Source organism: Melospiza georgiana, chromosome 7, assembly GCF_028018845.1.
Source record: "Melospiza georgiana isolate bMelGeo1 chromosome 7, bMelGeo1.pri, whole genome shotgun sequence".
NCBI classification, from domain to species: Eukaryota; Metazoa; Chordata; class Aves; order Passeriformes; family Passerellidae; genus Melospiza; species Melospiza georgiana.
In genome coordinates this window covers 29164738-29185954 of record NC_080436.1, presented here as the reverse complement: position 1 = coordinate 29185954, position 21217 = coordinate 29164738, and the positions used below count along the sequence as shown (strand labels likewise).

The 21217-nt window shown below is 43.6% G+C and overlaps 1 protein-coding gene across 1 annotated transcript in view; it reads right to left on the bottom strand.

The window, feature by feature from the left end:
- GLI2 (GLI family zinc finger 2) overlaps positions 1–21217 on the bottom strand; it is a 187633-nt gene that overhangs the window by 47538 nt on the left and 118878 nt on the right. Inside the window, exon 3 of the mRNA XM_058028387.1 lies at positions 18394–18499. Within this exon, the coding sequence (XP_057884370.1) occupies positions 18394–18499 (106 nt within the window). The remainder of the gene's footprint in view (positions 1–18393; positions 18500–21217) is intronic.

The window sequence follows — 21217 nt, the reverse complement described above, 5'->3', positions numbered from 1 at the left end:
GTTATAACATTCAAGTGCTACGGAAGGGTTTAGCATTTAAAAGACAATTCCTATACTACTTTGGGAAACTCTGTTTCCATGTTATGCCAGCACTAACCCATTGAGGAGAGAGAAGGACAGTGGCAGCAACACCATAACAACAGGGCTCATGGAAGAGTCAGGCAAACTACAAAAAATGCTTATTCATTCATTACACTTTAAATCTGCCTTGGCTCCATACCTGTCATATCCCAGAAAAGCAAAAAAAGACCATTCCTCTTCATCATGACTGTAATACAATCAACCGGCTGCAGCATTACTCTAACCAACGTTAACTAACAGAGTCTGTGTCTGACATCTATAATTTCATGTTAACAAATTAGGTAAGACTCCTGCATTTCCTGGTACCTTGAATGCCCAAGAAGCTCATAACTTTTCTTTATATGCAAAATGTCAGGGAAAGGGCAAACAATGTTATGCCAGAAGACCATAGCCAAATCACTTGGTTGGAATGTGCTGTAAATCACGGGGTGAATGGAAAATGAATCTTTGTTCCAGGACAACGACTTCCAGCATTAATGTTTCTGCTAATATGCTTCTTTTTCTGTTGGGAATGTCCTCTTCCCACAATCCAAGGTCCTATAACTTAAAACCTATAGCTAAACAAGACACCAAGGAAGGAAAACCTACATCCAATTAATTACAAAACTCTGAAATATCCTGCTTCTCTTTACTAAAGTACAGGAGAAAACCATTGGTGTTCAAGCCTTAGAAAAATGACACACTTGCCCTAAGCAGCAGTAAGCTGCTGTAACTAACTGGAAGTAACCAAACCCCATAGTTTACAAAGGGGAATATAACAAAATGGAACAGGTACAGCACAGATCTCTACAGAGCCTTTCCAGACACAGCAGACAGAGGAGCTCTGTCAGTACATAAAGGTGATTGTGATAGCTGTGCAGAAATACATCTCTCACACACACAGACACATGCCAGGGATTCTGCTGGTGTGCTGTGTGCCTACCTGCCTCTGGTGCATCACAGCACAAAGGAGTAAGAGACATGCCTTTCCATAATAACAAAGCTTTTGGTTGGGGCTCCCTGGGTTTTCTGCAGGAATTAATTTTACTGGTATTTGACACATTTTAAACAGCAACAGTACTCACAGTAACCTCCAAAGGGAAATATTCTTGAACAATATCTAATAAATACATTGATTTCTAATAATAACCATCTGCCCTAAATCTTTTTGCTGACAGGTTTAGTTGGACCAAAGGCCCTTTTCACATCTACTTCATGACAGTTCCCATCACTACATAAAGACTTTGAAGTGCCCTAACGTGCAGTAAAACGCAAGATAACCTACCAAACTGTCAATATTTCTTCACTTCTAAAAGGAAATGCTAATGGCACTCAAAGAGCTCAAGATGTAATGTAAGATCTGATCCAGCAGACTGGCTGATCTAACCAGCCTTTGCTTTGCAACGAGGATGTTGAAAAGCAAGCAATTATATGGTGAAGAGCAGAACTAGGTAAAAGTTTTTCACTGATATGACTGTAGGGAATAAACCCTTTTTATTCCAAACAACCTTTTCTCTTGAAGTATCTGGAGCTTTCTGTACAAAATAAGAGAATTAACAATAAATCAGCACTTCAACATTTATTTCTTCTTTTTAACCTATCACTTTTTTTCCATTTCTATTTGCTTTTTTAACATTAGAAAGAAAATGAACATGAATGAGACATAAATGGTTTTTTAAAATCTGGACAGCATTCCACTAGGGTTTAATTTTTCACAGAGAAAAGCTGAGCACAAAAAATTCCAAGAAAGCAGAGTCTCTCCAATTGCAACAAAACTAATTTGTTGCAACAAACAACTGGCATGCCTGCAATGTAAGACTGAGAAAGGCTCTAGAAAGTAAAAGCAATAAACAGAAGCCCAGTCCTGTGGTAAAACCCCAGTCCTGCTCACCACACTGTACAACTTGAACATACTTCAAAGGAGCCAGGATGCTTCCCCTGCCCCCCAAACCATCATCTCATGGTAAAAAAACATGAGGTGTTTCATATCTCATCTGCCACGTAACCACCCAAAGAGCCTTCCTTGCAAAACTCCTTTGCTCCCAGATCCACTGGTGTCATTGACTACAGCTGCTCTCCTATTCTTTCGGTTTTTCAGTGGCATAGGAAAATATAACACATTTATCAGGGAAAGAATAGGGATCTGATGTTTCCCAGCTGTTTACTGCTGGAAGTTTACACTAGTGCTGTTCAACCTGTGGTTCGCAAAACCCTTGGGAAGCACTAAAAACTCCTTTAGGGGCTGTGAAAGACAGCGAAAAATCTCTGCAAATCTCTTGTTATTCAGGCCAAATTCATGATACTATGTTTAACAACTCTGCTAGAAATTTTTTAGGAAGGCCACATACTGTAATAGCTTGAAAACCCCTCACTGACCCTATGCTTCCCAAAATCAGTAAAAATTACATACAAAACATTCTTAGAGTAATCCCTGATGTCTGCACCAATCCATCCTGCACCCACCAACATCAGCTGGTGCAGGAGCAGGCACATGTGATTTAGGGAACTTTGCAGTGCTGGTGCAGAGGTAACCCCATCTCCTGTCTGCTGAGTACCTACAGCAATACCTCCTTCCCAACACCATGCAAAGGGAGACCTGTGGGCCTCATCTTTCATTCCCTTATCTCATGCAGCTATTCCTTATGCAGACACATTTCTGTATACAAATCCCATTATACTTGACCCTCAGTTCACCCTGTTTCCATTACAACGCTGTAGACTCAACCAGACTTGCTCCAGTGCCAACTCTGTGCTGTCATTCCTTGCGCAGAGTGGTAATAAAGAAATCACTGTTTTAAGCTGACAAAGAACAGATTTCTTACTAAGTAAACACTGATGTTTTGGTAGGGAAATTAAGTTATAAAATTGTGTCTACAAAGGGAGACCATACAGATGGAGTTTGTTAAGAGACAGCAATACAGTCAACAGTGGTTAATTCAATTGCCTGCTACTTATCAGATTTTTTTTAAAAAAGGCTTATCCAGCTTTTGTAAATGCAAATGCAGAGGAGCATTTCAAAGAGCCGTTGTCATTGCAGCTGGAGAGTGATGTACACATGCACATGGTCTATCCAGGCCAAAGAACCCAGCACTGCATATCTGCTGTGGCTGTGCTGGTGCCCAGCAGGTCTGGTGCTCACCAGCCTGGCAGGAGAGGGGGCCTGGGCACAGACAGCTCCTCACCATGCCACCACCCACCAGTGGCTTCTGTCCTTAGGGCTGTGCCATGGCCTCGTGTCTCCTGGCCACTGCTCTCACCTGCCCCTCTGCCTGCATGGGGCCTCCCATCAATACCAGACACCCCAGACCTTCCTTCACCTCAGGTTACAACTGGGCACTAAGCTCAGCTGGGTAGAAGCAGCAAGTTCAGTACATCCAGCCCTCAGCTGACCCTTAAGATATGCCAACCTGACCTCAAATGTCACATCTAATTCCCAAAAGCACCAGGTTGATGCCAAGTAGCTGAAACTGTTTCTCTCCTAAAAGCTTCAACGGCAGAGGCACAGCCACTCTTTATGCTCCCCCTTCCAGGGAACTGCAGCTGGGTTTGGGGTGCTGCCTGAAAAACAGGGGGGTTTTGCAGCATCAGTGCTGGCAAAGGCCCCCAGACATCCTCCTCACACTAACAGTTCTGGTGCCTCCTGTACTGCTGATCCAGGGGTAGAAACAGGAGGATCTTCATCACTCCACAGCCTCAAAAATTCACCCTTCCTGCATCTCACCAAAAACCAGTGCACATGCCATTAAAGTGGTGACAGGGATGAGACCCCCAGCCCTGTTTGTGCACACTCAAACTACGCAGGGCCGAGGAAGAGATGGCTGCATGGGCAAGGGCAGGTGCTCAACTCACAGGTTACAGCCACTGCTTTCCACAACAGCAGCCTGAGATGGTCATCTAGCTAGTCTGAACACAACCCCACTGCAATGGGGACAATTTAAAACGACCAGAGAGCTGTGGAGGGGTTCTTTGGAACATTTTATCAAGAAAGATCGAGAACATGATTTATTTTTTGCATAGGATAAAGTTCACTGTGAGATTCAGCGTGTAGCATGACGTAAAGTCTCAGGCAAGCCAAAAGGTGTTAACATTATGTGCCCTTTAAATGAGGCAATTAGTCAGTAAAACGAGATGTGCTTAGGTTGGAACTATGTAAATACACTCATTTTATTAATATAAGGCAAAAATCTAAAAAATATATATTGCTGGGCAATTAAGTCACCAAGTATTGGTTCTATTTAAAATTCAAGAGAAGGGATATTAAACACACTCAAATTTTAATGAAAACATTTGCATCAGTTTTAATAATTCAGCACAAAATGTTATTTAAACATTTCTCTCTGGTTTTGGAAAAGGCAAACACAGGGCCATTGTACTGTGGTCTGGAAATGAGAAATCAGAACCGTTCAGGTGCAGTGGATTTCTTTACTCACTTTAGACAACTCAGTAGCAGAAAAACCAAGCCTGGCAATCAAAGCTATGCTGAAATCCCAGTTGTGAGGTTTTCCATGCGTTAGAAGCTTTTGAAAGTCCCATCAGTCATCTTTTTGCACCACCAAGTATCATCTGCAGCCCAAGCTGGTTTCAGTGGGGTATAAGCTTTTACATACCTTCATTGTAGGAAAAGGCTGTAGGCAGGATTTTGATAAGAAATTCTCCTATCTGCAGTTTAGTTTTAAAATAGAACTTAAGATCCTGCACTTTGCATGTTTTGGGGTTTTTTTATTTAGCTGTATCAGCTGCTTGATTTGTTTAAATAAGCAAAGGATGTAACAGGTGAAACTAATGTTGATTTAAAAAATATTTTATGGTTTAAATAATCTAAAGTATTAGTGGGAACCAAGGAAATTCAAGTATCTGGATCTGAACTGCCAATATTCACAATTCTATTTGTGCATGTCACATCAGAGTACAGGAAAGCTGCTCATAATCTAACGACAATATAATTGCTCTTACCCAGCGTGCAGTACACGTTTGGTACTCATGAAAATGTAAGGATTAATACAAGCATTCATGCCTACTACAAAAGAGTTTCCAGCCAACGCTAAAAAGGTGCAAGAATGCACAGGCCATGTTCTAAGGTCAGTCATAGAGTATCTGAGGGACAGAGCAAGTGCAGGAAGTTACAAGGACCTATTGGTAGGAGATAAACGTTTGATTACAAAATTCCCACATGAAAGGTCTCATTCTCCTGTTCAGTGAAGGAGGATAAAAGTTTGACAAGTCAAAAATTATTAACAAATGCAGCTTGTGGTATTGTACACATGGATTTTTACAGGCATATTTGTCAAGTTCTTGTAACATCTCCAAAGAAGCGAGACTGCTGTGCTGCATGTCCACCTTCCACCTTCAATAACAGCTTCTGAAAGTCTACAATTTCATTTTAATCAAAGATTTCCTCCTGGACACCACTGGCTCTTTCAACTGAATCTCAAATGTGATTGGGGAGGGCAGACCATGGTGGTAGACCAGGAGATGACTTTCAGCCCAGCTTTCACCCAGTGAGGCTGGTAACAGGAGCAGGAGACTAAACTGAGACCTTACACTGCTAAGTAAAGAAGACACCACACACACCCTTATGTGCACACACAAATCCTTACTGCACTGGAAGTTCATAGATTGCAGCAAATTTGCTGGTGAATGTGTGAACCACAAAATTGCCCTGCCTGGGAGAAAAGCACCAGTGAACACACAGCTGGAAGGGCTGGGTTTATGGAACACAAAGTAATGAAGTCAATCACAGAAACCAGATCCTGGAAAAAGTCCAGTTTGGCAATATAGTCAAAAACCAAGTGAAGGGATAAGAAACCACTGCATCCAGTGCAAGACTTTGGCAGGGAGCACAGTCTGCTGCTCTTCAGCACAAGGCACCTTACGGAATCTTCTGTCCCTCAATTTGTGCCATTTACTCACTAAGTCACCCTGGGAAGGGTAACTCACCCAATATACTGCACCAGAGTGACATACCTGAAGCAATGTGACATCTGCACAGAAATCAAACCCAAGTCTCTGCTCACCATCCATCCTTATCAGAAACTGTCACATAATTCACCAGAAATGCAAACCCTGCTCTGCAGGGATCCAGCAAGGAAGAAACCAGGTTGACAAAATCCTAAGCTCCAGCAGTACATCAGGACTTGAAGGGAAAGAAGTTACAGCTCACAGAGCTCCTACCTTCTTCACATTTGGCAGAAGTCATCTCTTAAACAAACAAACAAACAACTCTTTGAAGAGATTCTTATTCTTGTGGTAACACTCATCCAGGCACTGACAGGATTCAAACCAGACGCGGTTGAGGGAAGTCTGGAGTCATACCAGGTTTAGATCTCGCATGCCAAGAGAGGTCAAGACCCAGCCAAGCCTTGAGCAGACAATCCCAGGACATGGAGGAAGTGGTGTTGGGGGAGAATGCCTTTCCCTCAGACTCACTAGGCAAGGCCACGTGATGCTGCTCTGGTGAGGAATATGAAGTGGTTTTCATTGCTCGCCACTACAGCCCACAAGTCCAGTGCATTTGTCCTCTGTAAAGATCCTCTGGAACCCTGAAAAGACATGACTTCTAAAATACCTAAGCTTGCTCAATTCCATTTTAGCCTCTTACATCTCATGTCTTGGGTGAGGGTTTGAATTTCTCTGACCTAGCCTGAAAAGTGGTTGGGTTATGTGTTTGTGTACAATTTCTTTTCCAAAGATGGCTAGAAATCTATTTGACTTTGGAAGTCTACTATTTTGTCAAGTGAATAAAGTGGTTTGGGGTCTGCTAACACTGGTTTCATATGACTATTTTTCTGTTTAGAGACTTCTACTGGAAACAATATATAAACAGGTTGTAACTACTGAAGCTTCAAAATGTACTGGATAAAACTTTGCAGATACTTCACTGTCCATCACTTCCTAGCAATACTTCTTACAGAGAATCAGTTGGGCTGGAGGACTAGGAAAAAAGAGGAAAATAGAAATAACTTCTATATGATTTCTCTCCTGGGAACTAACTGCAAAATCCTTCTAGCTGGTCTACAGAAAATAGAATTATTCACCCTGACCTGATCCCTATAATATACCAACTCTCATGCTGTACCTTGATCCCCAAAAGATGTCATCACAAACGTGTACCTTGTAATCAGGGTAAAACAGCAGCAAAGGCCTCATTTCAGAGGCCAGAGGAACTGAAAATGTCATGGGCTCCTTGAGCACCAACACAGTCTGACCTGAGTGATTATCAGTAACACAAAGCAGCACCTCAAACACTGGTAATTCCTTCAAAATTTGGTCATGGTAGGAAGCAGACACTGGGATATTTTGTCTGCATGGTAACATGGCTGGACTCCTCAATCTGGCCGGTTTGACACCACTTCTGGGATCTCTGTGATGATGCTGGAGTCACAGTAATGCTGTGCAAGTAACCACCACAGCTCTAGAGTCCCTCTTCGTTAAACTGGGACTTATACTTTGCAAAAACCATCTAAAAATCATAACAAGTCTTTCATGAGAATACCAGCAAATAATCCACTGCTGTAAGAGGTCTGAAGTCAACAGCCAAGTTTATATTGACACAAGAAAAATTACTAATATGAACTAATTTTAGAGCACAAATACACAAGCAGGATTTAGTAAACATTTCTGTTCTGTGGTATCTTCAGAAGAGCACTCTCCTCAGGACAGCATGTGAATATTCATTAAAGTTTTTCTGAAGTCAACAGACCTGAACAGGCATTTCTAATTGAGCATACAGTCACACATTCTCCTGAATAGGAAGAGACTTAAAAACAGTTCTTTAGCCCAGAGCACTTTCTGTGTGACCCTCTGCATTACCAACTCATCTTTTAGATGACACTTTTCAAGAAGATACTTTTCAAGTACCTTCTACAAATCTTCTCCTTCTTACTACTCCTCATTAGATTGATCTTCCTTTAATTTACTGATTTGATGACTGAATGCATTAATTCCTTCCCCTCCCTATCATTCTACACTCTGCTTTCTGTCATCTACAATGCAGTTTTCTCTTGTAAAATATCCTACTTCACTTGAGTGAGAATGAAAGACAGCCTATGAAATGAAGTGTTTTATCTCACAGTGAAGACAAACAGCCTTCAAGTATGTGTATGTAAGAACATCACCCTAATGCAGCTGTAAGCTTGAAACTTTCCTATTTTTAATGTATTAACCACACTCTGGTAGACTTCCTCTACCAGAGGTACTTTGGGATGTGTGGTTACTCTGTGGGATCTTAAGAAGCTTTCACATGAAGCATTCAATCAGCAGGTACCATGTCCAGCAGCTGGTTTGCAAATCAAAAGCCATGTAAGTAGCCTCATAACCAAGATAGGAAAGTCTCTTTTGAAGGGGCAAGAGAAGGAATAAGACAAATTCTTCTCCAGGATGCTTTCACAGGGTCAAAAGGCAAATATCTCAAAGGCCCTTGCTGGATTTACATTTATTGTACATTTATTGTACATTTATTTACATATAATGTACATTTATTTCCCTGAGAGACTTAAAACTCAAAAAGCTGACTGTGACTGCATTTTATACAGTCCCAATGTATTTTTTCAGTCTTGCCTGGCTGTACCCAGGTGCTGTTATAAGTGACTTTGGCTCACGTGTGCAGAGCAGGGAGAGGTGTAAGAGAGAGATAAAATGAGCTGTGCAGGAAGAAATACCCTGCTGCGAGGAGGCTCCACCTGTGCAAAAGCACAGGCACACCACGGCAGCCAGAGAAAGGGCAGGAGGCAGGGGTGGAGCCTAATTCTCACATTTAATGTAACAGCATGAGCTCACCAGCAGGGAAACCATGGGACAGGTCTTTCTGCGGCCCAGGGGGTGAAAAAGGACAGCTCCTACCATGCTCTAAGGCACTCCCCACTCCATCAAGTATCTGCTTAAAAAAATCATCTAAAGGCTCGCATTCTCCTGGTTCACTATCAGCTACCACCATCAATTATATCAATACCCAGCCCCACCTATACCATTGAAGTGGGAGCAGGGAATGCAGTAAACTTGCTCTTGAAGTGGAGCCTGGCCAACTGATATAATCTAAACCTTGAATGTGTTTTTTCCACAGCACATCCTCCCATGAGATTTGCCATGTGCATGCTTCTACAACAGAGAGGAGACAGGGCAGAAAACATCCCCATTGATCCTGAGGGAGCTGCATGGCCTGGGCATGCACACTGGGCTCCAAGTATGCACAAGCCACCTCATTAACATGTCTGTGTTTCTTAACTCCACTCCAGCCACTTTATGAATTTTTAGGTACTTAACTCCTTTACTACAGATGGCTTTAGTGTCCTGATTTTCAACAGAGGTTGGAGTAGTTTGACCTTAAATAGGATCCAGCTTGTTTGAAAAACCCATTGAGCCTTTGCATTACTAGCACTTGACAAGCCAGACCTAAGAGTCAACACTATTTTGAAACCCACAACACCCACTTTCAAACGCTATTAGCCAGACCCAGTACACTGGGATTTATGATCTGAAATAACACAGGCACTTTTAAAAGTTTGACCCTTGAGAAATGCTCTAAATTTTAGCTGTGAGCTGTCTATTTAATATCAATGGTGAAACATAAAAGAACAGGAATCAAGAGTCTCCAAGGCAGAAAATTGTGTAAAATCACAAATTCTCAAAATGGTCTGGCACACAGAAGAAAAACATACTTATGTGGTTTAGTGTCAGAACCAGGGCTCTAGAAAGCCCGCTAAAACACATGCACTCCCACGGGAGGGATGTGCAGGTCTGAGATTTGCCAGGGTAACAGCACCCACTTCTGCAGCCTCCTTGGTTTGTGCAGATGGGCCTGCAAGGTGTCAGCTGCACGCAGGGTATCCAGATCCTCACTTCTGCCAAATAGGGTCTTTTTCACATTGGTATTTTTCTTTTAAGTTTCCCCCCAGCCATCTGGGTGGTCCAAGAATCAGACCCAAAATACCTAGAATCCCTCGAACCACATGTTCTAATCCCGGCAGAATTGACTCAGTCCTTCATCCATCCAGGGTAAATTGACTTCCCTGCTCTTTGCCGCGTGGGGGGAACTTTTGGATGAGATTTGAAAATTTCCGCTCTGTATGGACATTAAAAATCCTACATTTTTCTTCCAGCCAACATCACAAGCCAGCATTTCTGCCATTAGTTTTTATCTCTCAGCAGCCTGTGTAATTTGCTCCCCATGGCCACTGGTATCTGGGAATCCAGATTAACCAGCACCTGAAAAGTGATGTGCCGCAGGCTTCATTCCACAAGCCAATGGGATGGATGCATTTTGTCCATTTATCTTCGCACATACTGGAAGGATTTCAGAGAAACACAGTGAAAATGAGGAGGCTGAGTGGATTGATATTTGACTATATGCTGCAGGCTGCAGCCTGGCCAGTTCATTAGAGCAGGGAGGAGGATATGACAACATGCAGCAAATATCTGGAGGGGTGTGTTGCACAAGGAGGTGTGCTAGCAGCAGGAAAGTGAAATTCGGGGAGAGAAAAAAAGGACGGTGGACCAGAAAGGTGAACTGCATGGAGAGCTTTAAATACTGAGAAAGGACCTGCTACAGGATAGAGAAAAAGTTCAACCTGGAAATACAAGACCAGGAGATACAAGAGGGAGCCCACAGACCCCTGTGCAGTACAAGAGAAAGTGCTACAGAGGAAAAGAACACTGCAACAAGTCCCAGCATCTCTTGTCTTTATGACCACAAGAAGCTGGTAAGAGGTGAAATACCATCTAGAGAAGTGATTTATTTAGGATTAAGAAAAAGAAGAGGCCAGGAAGGGCAGTGCTCCCCATTTAGCTGAGAGAAAACTTGAGAAACAAATTCAGAACACTGGAGTTTAAAAGGGCAGGAAGTTGGCACCGAACATTTATCCATTTTCACAGATGCTGAAAGCAGTGGAGAATGGGCAATCCCATTGAGATAGCTTCTGAAAGACACGCACCCTCTGTTTAGAAACTCTTTAGAAAGCAGCAGGAAAAGAGAGTTCAAATAATTTTTTTTTCCTAAAGCACAAGCTTAACAGCGGATAAGGTGGAAGCATGAAGTCACTTTTAATCTACTATAAAGTGAGGTAAGCAAAGGGATTATCACTTAAGACTCGCTGACATGAAGCTCTGCGAATGACATTTAAAAGCAATGGTGGATTACACAGTGACATCATATTAAATGAACACATGCCAGAGGTTTACATAAAAGACCTCAAAGATCATGCTTTTGTTCTCAGTACTAAAACCTCTTAGCCATTTTTAAACTTCTGGCGGTGATCAGGCCAAATTAGAGCGCAGTTTTTCACAGCACCAGCAACTCGGTGGCCCAGATCTTCACTAAGGGTGAATGGGCAAAGCTCCCTCTGAGCTCACCCAGGCCCCTCACTCACTCCAGCCCCATGGCACAGCATTCAGCAACTGGAGACCCAGCCCACACATTTCCAAGGCCAATCTGCATTTCATTGCATAGCTTAGTGAAGCTAAGATCCCCTTCAGGTCCCTCTGGACTTCAGGTTTCAGTTACTCAAAGTACTCTGAAGGCTATTTAACTAAATGCACATGACAAAACTATCCTGAATTTAAAGAACAGCACAGATGTGTAAATCTCTCTCATAATGGAATATGCTTGAACAACTTTAAAAAGATTCAAAAGAGAAAGCTGTGGGGGTTTGTATTTCGTTGGTTTGGTTTTGGTTTTGTTTGTTTATTTGTCTGTTTGTGTTTTGGTTTGTTTTTTTGCAGAATAGTTTATAAGACAGGAAAAGCCTCCAGAAACATACTAGCCCTGATCAGTGTTTTGGATTACGCCTTCCCCATTCTCCAAAGACCTGATCAGCCTGTCCTCCCACTGAGGCCAGAAGTTAGGCATGGAGCTTCTCACTTTCTGCACAGGCAGGTAGCGCTGTGCACCGCTTCCCTGGTGCCTGAAAATGGCTAAAAGACCAATCTTGGAAGCCAAAGGAAGCTATTTCTTATTTCTTATTATTCTTATTTCTTCTAGCTCTCAAGATATCAAAAGGATGAGTATTACTCTGACAATATTTTAGAGATGAGGAAAATAAAGCACAGATAGAATTAAAGTAATTTTTCCAGCTCCCAGAACATGACAGCCGAAGCCTAGTATTTCATCTGTGGTCTCCTGGAGATGGAGATCAAGTGACCATCAAGTATTAATCTTGGAACTGACAGTCCCCCAAATCACCTCCTGTAGGTTACCAAAGAGCCACCTCAAAGCAACAGACTCCTGCTAATTACAGATCATGGAGAGGTTTGAACCAGCCTTCTGGAGGGGACCAGACCCTGCAAACCATTGAAAACTTACACATTCTGATTTTCTTAAATAAATAAAAGAAGCATGTGGGAAAGAAGGGGACAGAATAAATTGGATGTGGGAGCCCCCAAACCTGTTTCCCAAATGAGCAATGTATCTATTTGGTGAAAGTCGTAAAACTTTGCAAAACACATAAGAAGGCCTCTCTGAGCAGCTGTTTGCTTTGACTCCGGAGGGAGCTCGCTCTGTCTCCTAAGCAGCACAGTACCATCAATCATGACCTGCCAAAGATTTTCTACTCCAGTAGCAATGTAAATATGAAAACACAGAGGTTTTATTGGTATGTACGTTCTGTGGCTCAGCTGAGAGGCATCCTTGCTGCAGGAATGACCATCACCAGGGGTCCCATCCCCAGCCCAGCTGCAGCCCCTGGCAGCGGTGCCCTGCGGAGGGTAACCCAAGGCACTCTATGCACGCTGCATACTGCACAAAGGCAGCTTCCAGAGCACTCTCTGCAAGCAGCTCCTCTCCTCCACAGTCAGGAATTCCCCTGGATGGAAGGGACGGCAGAGAGGCCTCAGCAGGGAACGGGGAGCACCATCAGGTGAGCCCTGGCAAGGTTCAGCTGAAGCGTGGTCAGGGCCACAGGGCAGTCGGAAAATTTCACCGCAAAACTCTGACACCCCTTCAACGCGTGTATTGGAAACAAGACCTTTCAAAGGATTCCTATCTGGCAAAATTGATGGGACTTTGTGTGTGTTTTTGTGGAATGGGAACAGCAAAAGGCACATCTGTGACAATAAAAAATTCCAGCTCTAAAGCAAGAGACACTGGTGTTTCTAAAAGCAGTTATAAGATGATGATGATTATTTTTTGTATGGCTAAACAACATATTTTCCCTTAACCCCACTTGGCCTCCCTTGGCTGAATCTCACAAAAAACAACAAAGGAAAGAAAGAACCAGACTGGAAGAGATATTAAACATAGAAAATCTTGGGTTTGACATTAAATTTGGCATATTTGTAAACACTTGAGACATAGTCTTTTTATGATGAAAAGTTTAACAGTCAACTCCTCTGCCTGTGAATCACCCTGCATAAACAGCTCAGGAACATTTTAACTGGTCCTGAAAAAGTATTCTGTAATTTTTAACACAGTAAAAAGGAAACAAACTTCAACAGGGAGGGGTAATAAAATCAGATAAAGAAAAAAGTGTAGGCTGGATATCAGGAAAAATCTGCAATAATATATGAAGATTTCAGGGAAATGGAGGAATATCCTTGATTAAATGAGATAAAATCCCTACCAGAGGGAAAATAAGGGCAACTCCACATTATCATGGAGATGGAGTCATCTCTATGTTTAGGTCTTTGGGATAATTCAATCCTAATGAAAACCATGGAATTTGTGATTATCAGCTCAGCGTTGGGGTTTTTTTTTACTATTTTTATGTCTGGACAGAAGAGCAACACAATATTTTGTTAATAAATAATGTCAGAACTGCATCCTAAAACACCGCCAGGATGTTGGTAGAAAAACAAGGCTGCTTTTGTTTTTTACAGTGCATAATGCCTGATGGGTTTTAACCACAGTTAGGAGCTACTGTTAAAAAGCTTCTTGCTGAGTCAAGCCTAGGCATGCTGTGTACTGGGGTTAGCCCCAAAGGCTCTTGCATTGGCAGGGACTTTTAAGCTGAGCTAAGGAGTTTTTAGTTATTTTTGTTGTGATTTAAAAAATAATAATAATAAAGAACAGGTAAGCATGTAATCACCTTCGATATCTGCCAGCAACTTTCCTCTGTAGTCAAGGGCTTGGTCTTGCAAAGCTGTGCCCTTAGCGTAAAGCAGAGACCAGGCCCAGTGGATTAGGTTATTGTGAAGAAGTTCACTAAAATACAAAATACCCCTTTTGTTAGAAAAGGACCTGTACTAGCTGAGGAAGTGAATTTCTCTGGTTCACTTTGAGCCTACTTTGAGCCTGCACACACCTGGCTGATGACTTTTGCTCAAATAATGCTGACCTACAACCAGCAGCAAAGAGTGAAATTCTGACAAATCAATAAAAGCTGCATGCAGAAAATGTATATAAGACCCATCACTGCTCTTCCACAGAGCCTGAGCCATCCTGCGCTGTGGAAGAGAGGATCAGAGGGGAAAAAAAAGAATGTGGCTCTGTAATTTGATCCAGTATCTCCAGAATAAGGCAGAACCTCCAAATTTATTTTTCTGTCTTTTCTTAGCCTTTGAGTATTGTAGTATTACTTACTGCTAAATGAAGGTTATATTGTGGAAATGTTGGCTCATACCATTTTATGCACCAATAAAATTTCTTCTATTCATTCTGCTCTAGTTCTACATTCCTGGAATAGATTTCATCCCATATCCAGCCTCACTCCATTCTGCATTGCATTCTTTATGGAATCCACTGAACTCCAATCCTGCCTCTCCCTCTATCCTCCATATTACCACAGGCACACTATCATTGCAATCCTGGACAATCATCTGAATGAGATACTTTATTTTTCTACACAAGCCAAGCAAGCATCACAATTCTGTCAAATTATTGTTAATACCAAGAAAAAAAAGTCCAAATATTAAAGATGTCCAAAAAATTCACCACCAAACAAGTAAAACCAACAGTAGTTGTACAGAAAAGTGGGTTGTCCTAACAACTGGAGAAACACCAAAACAATCTCTGAAAGTAGAATTCAAGGAAACCCCAACATAATCTGCTTCTGGACATATATAATAAATCCTCAGTGGTTTAGAAGAAGACTCATGTCCTGAAAATTATTTGTCATGCTGCTTGACAAGAAAATCTGACACACCAGGAATGACAGTACTGAGGAGAAACGCAGCAAGTCTTTCAGGCCCGTCTTGGCATGGGGGTCCTTTTTTACTCAAGTTTTTCACATTCCCATCTGTGTTCCCAAGCAAAGGGTCCCACAGGTGGTTCTGCTCAAAAGAGCCTTGCAGATGAGTTCTCTCCAGTTGAGATAAAATAACGTATATTCTCATTAGGCCAAATGCAAACAGTGATGAAGGGGAATGCACTGCCAGGTCACATCAAGCAATCAGGAAACAAACCTTCGACATAATACAGCAGGCAGATAATAAGACCCCATAGTTAGCAAGAAATGAGACTGCACTTAATTTGCCATGCAACGTTCACATAATTAGATAAATTTGGTACCGTCAAGGCAGCAGACAGGTAGAATATAGACTTGATGAATTGGGGGCTCTCTGTCAGGCACCCATCACATTAATCATAAAGCCAAAACTCAGTGACGCAATTTTTCTTCCAAACATTTGCCATAATTTTCTAGAGTGAGAATATGCATATGCCCTTGGGGTTTTTTTACAGGTTGTTTACTTTCAAAACAAGAAGGATTGATTTCTGCCCCACCAGGAGAGAGTACAAAATTCTAGAAGCTCATCTGTGCCCACAGAGTATTGAACAAGGCTGCTGGGAATGCCGTAATTCAATTTGATTTCACTGGACAACAGCCCGAATGAGCTGGTGGCATAAATTGTCCAGTGTATTGGACAAGAGCCATGCAACCACCAAGTATGCTCTAGCCCAGGTCTACCACCACGTCTGGATGATTTCACACTGGACATCCTCCAGCAAGGAGGGTGAGCGCTACAGTGTGACCTCCAGAGCACAGACTGGAGAAGAGAGAACAAAGACAAAAGAGACGTAGAATAAAAAACAAGAAGAGTAAAGGACAAGACATGCTTTTAGGATGTTGACAGATAAAATTTGAAGAGGAAAAAGGACTGAGACCACAGCTGCAGAGAGTTTTCCCAAGAGGGTTGTGCCATAGTGCAGGGTACTTCTTGACAAACAAACAAACGGAAGCGGCATTCTCTCGACCCTAAAAAATTGTCACAGCCTAGAAGCACTTGGCAGCTTTGGAGCATCTCCAGCCACACAGGCACCTTTCAGTGCAGTGCCCAGGTAGCTTCAAAGAGGAGTATGTTTACTCTTTAAGACCCGCAACCAAGTTTTCTCTCCCGTACCTCGCAAGTTTGTTTTGTGAGAGGAGTTGCTGCAAAGGAGAGGAATCCCAAAGAAGAAACGCAACAGGTATTTGCCAACAATTCCACTCAAATACTAAGCAGGATACTCTTGGTGCACTGATAGACAAATGTGGTAACTGCTAACACAGTAAATTATTAATATTGGTGCAGATGAACTGAAACCTGATCTGCCAGGGCTGTACACTTTGCCAGGATCGATCAGCTGGACAAAGCCAACATGAAAAAATACTGGGGTTACTGGGGAGATGATTCATAGATATGCAGCATCAGTGGCAAGCTCTCACTTGCATTTTGTAGAAGACCTTGCCTCATGACCCTGCCACAGAAATTGGTGCGGAGCCCCAGAGTATATGCAGTGCCCCCAAACCTCCTCGTGAGGGCTGAAGGAGAACACGGAGTGGGGCGCACAAATAACCTGCGACAAACATCAGGACATCTGCCAGCCTCTCTTCTAACCACTGTTCTGAATATCTCCCTGTTCCATATGTGCTTTATTAGCCAGAGCTCTGGCTAAATAACTGTCTCCCAGCAAGTTATTATTCTGTCTTTTTTTTCTACAATTTTTGCATGAAAGAGCAGAACTTTTTCATGCAGCCTCCCTAATCCCCCCTCAGTTCCCATGTTAGCAACTTGCTTTGTCATTTCCCCTTTGCACACAGCATGGAAGAAGCTGTTCTGCCCCTTTAAACATCCAGTCAAATTGACTGTCAGCCTGAAAGACAATGACTTGTCTTCTATAGGATCCGGGGAAATACCCTATCATTTATTTCTTGCAGTATTTTGGAAGCAGAATAAAGCTGTGGTAGCTGTGGGGCTCCACAGATCTGGCTGCTGCTGTCTGCATTACTTGCTTCCCAGGGTCTGTTCCCCTGCTCACACCTATCCAGAAGCAGCACAGCTCCAAAAGCAGCTCCAGCAAACCCAGGCGAGCACAGCCCCTGGTCAGACAGCAAGGCTGCAACAGGACTGCAGGGGATCAAATGGAAGGTTTTTAAGCGATGAGCCCTAGCTGTTCTTTCCTTGTTCTTGAAAAATTATTCTGGCCCTCAGTGGTTCCCCTACACCCAGTACTGTGGGACCTGTCCCTCAGCCAATGTCTGAGCCCTGTGTTACAGCTGCGGGTTGAAGGATTTTGGGATGGCTGTGGGACTGCCAACCACACCACACTGCTCCTCACCTCTCATGGGAAAGGTATTTGTCAGGGACTAGAAGAAACACTTCCAGCCCCACCATCACTAGAACCACTGCTCACATCCCTGCTGGCTCCATTTTCCTTGCCCTGATCAAAATTCACAGGAGGTGAAAACAGATCTCTCTGTAAACATCTCCTTCAAGTCATCAAGAACTATTGAGCTGTAATGTCCCTGGATGAAGAGATTAACCATGAACCCCCCTCTGAGGGTGTAGCCCCTGACCAGTCTCTGTGCTCACTGCCCATCAGCTGCCTCAGCAAGAGGAGGATTTCATGAGAAGGTCGCCATCAAAACTCAAGAGTCCTATGCCTCCAGGGTGGACACGGACACCCCCATGAGAACCTGACTTACCACTACTTTTAGAAAATGCTACCAGCCCAGTCAGGCTGTTGTCCAGTGAAATCAAACTGAATTATGGCATTCCCGGCAGCCTTTTGCCACCATCCCCACAATTGGCAGGCAGGGAGGAATGGTACACAAAGTCTCCAGAAAGAGGGAGCAGCGCTGGGTCTTTGCCAAGATGCTGACAGAAATGACCCAGGCAAGGCACGATGTGAGAAACACGGTGGGTGCAAAAACACAAGTCAAGCCTGTTCCCGTGAGCTGAGCTAGATAATGACAAAGGAGCCCTATACTCCCATCCTGCTGCTATAGGGCACTTCTGTCAGCTTAACAGAGCTGTAAAGCCCTCCTGCCAGGCAGGTCAGTATTGTCATTGGATGGGGACAATGAGGTGGAGGGTGGCCAGTAGGGCCAGCCTGCCAGAAGGGCAGTGAGTCCCAGGGACTTTAGCAGTGGGGTTTGGAGTACTGCAGGTGGCTGACATTTAGCACAGGAGTGGAGGTGTAAGACTTACCCGTGGATAGCGTGGATAGAGTGAGGTTCGTAATGGTATCGTCCTTCCTGGTGGCGCATGTCAATTGGCAAAGGAGCGTGGAAGGCCGGAAAAATGTGCTGCGGCACTGTTATGGGGAATAGAAGAAAAAAAAAGGGACTTCAAAAACTTTTCCTTCCCTTTTAAAACAATTTCAAAGGCACTAAATCTCCATGAATTTCAGAGCAAGAGCAGTGCAAGACAAGGGGTCTTCATGATATCAGCGCTATCATACACCAGAGAAGTGGAATGAATAAATAATCAAAGTCATGCGGAAAAATCCTACATCTTCGACATAAAAGATCTCCAACAGGGTTTTTGACAAAGACAAGCAGCTAAGCGCTCTTTGAACTTGAGGAGATTATAGCAAGCACCAAGGAAAACTAGACTTGCAACGCAAATCAGACTCAACAGAGCCTGGTGGGATCCAGACCTGCATCGTCCCTCCAGCCTGGAGTGGCAGCAAACACTGTTCCTGAAGGTCTGTACACATAAGTTGGAAATATTTACCTAAAAATATAACAGCAAGAGCAGCGCTAAAGCAGAATGTCTAGGCAGTCAGAAGAGGCTCAGAAGTGCCTACTGCCAGGTTCTGAGAGAGGAGCTCAAATTGCTCTCACTTGTAATCACTTGAGGCCCTATTTTTTATTCATTTGAGAGGCTTGTTTCATCTTTGATGGAAAGATAAAGTGGTCTCAAAAGGCAGCGAACACCTACATTGACTTATTAAATCTACAGGTTTTAATATTTATTATTGACCCCAAAAGTTAACGGCGAGAATATTTGAGTGAGTTGAGCTGATGGAAAATTCATCAGGTTATTTCTCCTCGCCACCCCCAACAATACTGCCTGGCCGCCTGGGCCTTTCCTGCTAAAATTACAGAAGCTAGAGAAAGAAAAAGAATTAGCAGAGCCTCGACAGTGATACCGCACAACCGCAATAGCGATCCCATACAATCGCCCTCTGACGGGGCTCCGCGCGTCTCTAAAGATGCCCCTTTCTACATTTGTGGCAGCGACCAGTTTAAAGATAAAAGGCTGGTCTTGCTCTGCCTTTACAAACAGTCAGAAGTTCTTCATTAAAGATTACTTAATATTGTTGCAGGTTTTACCATTCTTTCTCTGCCGTCTTGGCCTTTCCGTCTAGCTGGAGACCAAAAATAAAACAAACCCAACCTCCTAAGTGAGCAATTCAAAACCCAGCCTGTGCTCGGTATTTCACTGTAACTTGCCTCCGCGACAGGTACCATCTCTCTGGAGACTGGGGAAGCACCATCCAAAACCAAAGTGTCAAGGCTTGGGCCAAGTCTCTCGCTGTCGCTCAGCAAACTTCAGAAATGCCAAACTCTTTTTCTACGAAAGACCTTAAAATTCAGCCTTTTGCATCTGTGACTCCAGCTGCACCAGAGCTACGCCGATGGCGTCCGGCGGGGCTGCGCTCCGCGTGGGTCCGTCGCGCAAAGCCTGCGTGTAATCCTCATATACGTCTTTCCCGGCATATCAGCGAGAGGATCTGCGGCTCCTACTCCCATTGCAACGCTCAATCCCTGAGCACAGCGCGGCACAGGCGCGTCAGCCAGGCTGCTGGGAGAGGTGAGAGACTACACAAAAACAACCCTCCTGCCAACTCTGCTGAAAGGCGTTAAGCTAAGGTAGTCGGGGTGGAAAGTATTTAAGGCTCTGCAGCAGACTTGCTCTCCGTGCTCCAGCAAAGGGCTGGCACCTCACACTACCTGATACACTGGGAGCATTTTTGCAGCTCGCCTAATGTCAGGACACAGTAGAGTAACTGTTAACCACCTCCCCCGCTTCTGCCCCCCTCCCCTCCTCTCCTCTCCCAAAAGCAGCTCAGGGAGAGAATGAACTTGGATCCTTCAGGATTTGCTTTTGCAGAAGGAAGATTCACCCTTTAACTGTCCTGAGTAGGGACGATCTGTTACATAAGGGCACTTGTAGGGATTCTTCATTTTAAGAGGCAAACCTTGTTTTTCCAGATCAAAAATACACCAGGAGTTTAGCTGTCACACCCTATCCCCTGCTCATACAGCACGGTAAAGCCTCTGGTCTCCCCAAACCATGCTCAGCTCAAACTACAGCCTAGGCTGGCAGACACCTACAGCTGCTGTCCTCCTCCCTGGGGACACTGCTGTTCCCTGCCACAACCTACGGCTGCTGTGGGGACCAGAGGGAGTTGAGCTTTTACATCATCACATACAAAGCATGGTCACAAAATCAACTGTCCCTGCACAGACATTCAGTGGCAAACAACACAAACATCTCTTCCAGCCTGAACCCCTAGGCTGGGCCTCCTGCAGTGCCCACCCCATATTTGTGCTGTACAAATAAACCAAAAGGAGCAAGAAAACTTCTGTGGTCCTGGGATCAACCCAAAGTGCTGCCAGTGGCATCCCTATAAGTGAAGATTAGCAACCTTCCAAAATAGGGTGGTTTCTCTGCCTCAAATGGACAGGTAAGTTAATGGACAGGCTGAGTTAATCCCCAGAGTGCAGGAAAGTGAGAGCTGACCTGGGCTGAAGCTGTATTGGCCATTGCAGCTGAGTTTTAATGATGTGGAGAGTCGCCCTCATCCTTTGGCCTGTCCCCTAGGGCAATTTAATTTATTAATAATGATAAAACTACTAAAAACAGGTCAAACTGAATCTCTTAAAAGCCAGGCCAGCTATGTTTTATTTTGTACCTATGCATTTTTATATGATTGATTGCTGAGATAATACTGGAAATTTCTGTGCTAAAAGAGTCTCTCCTTGTCACTCAGGAGAGCTGGGAAATAGAAAACACGGGCGGG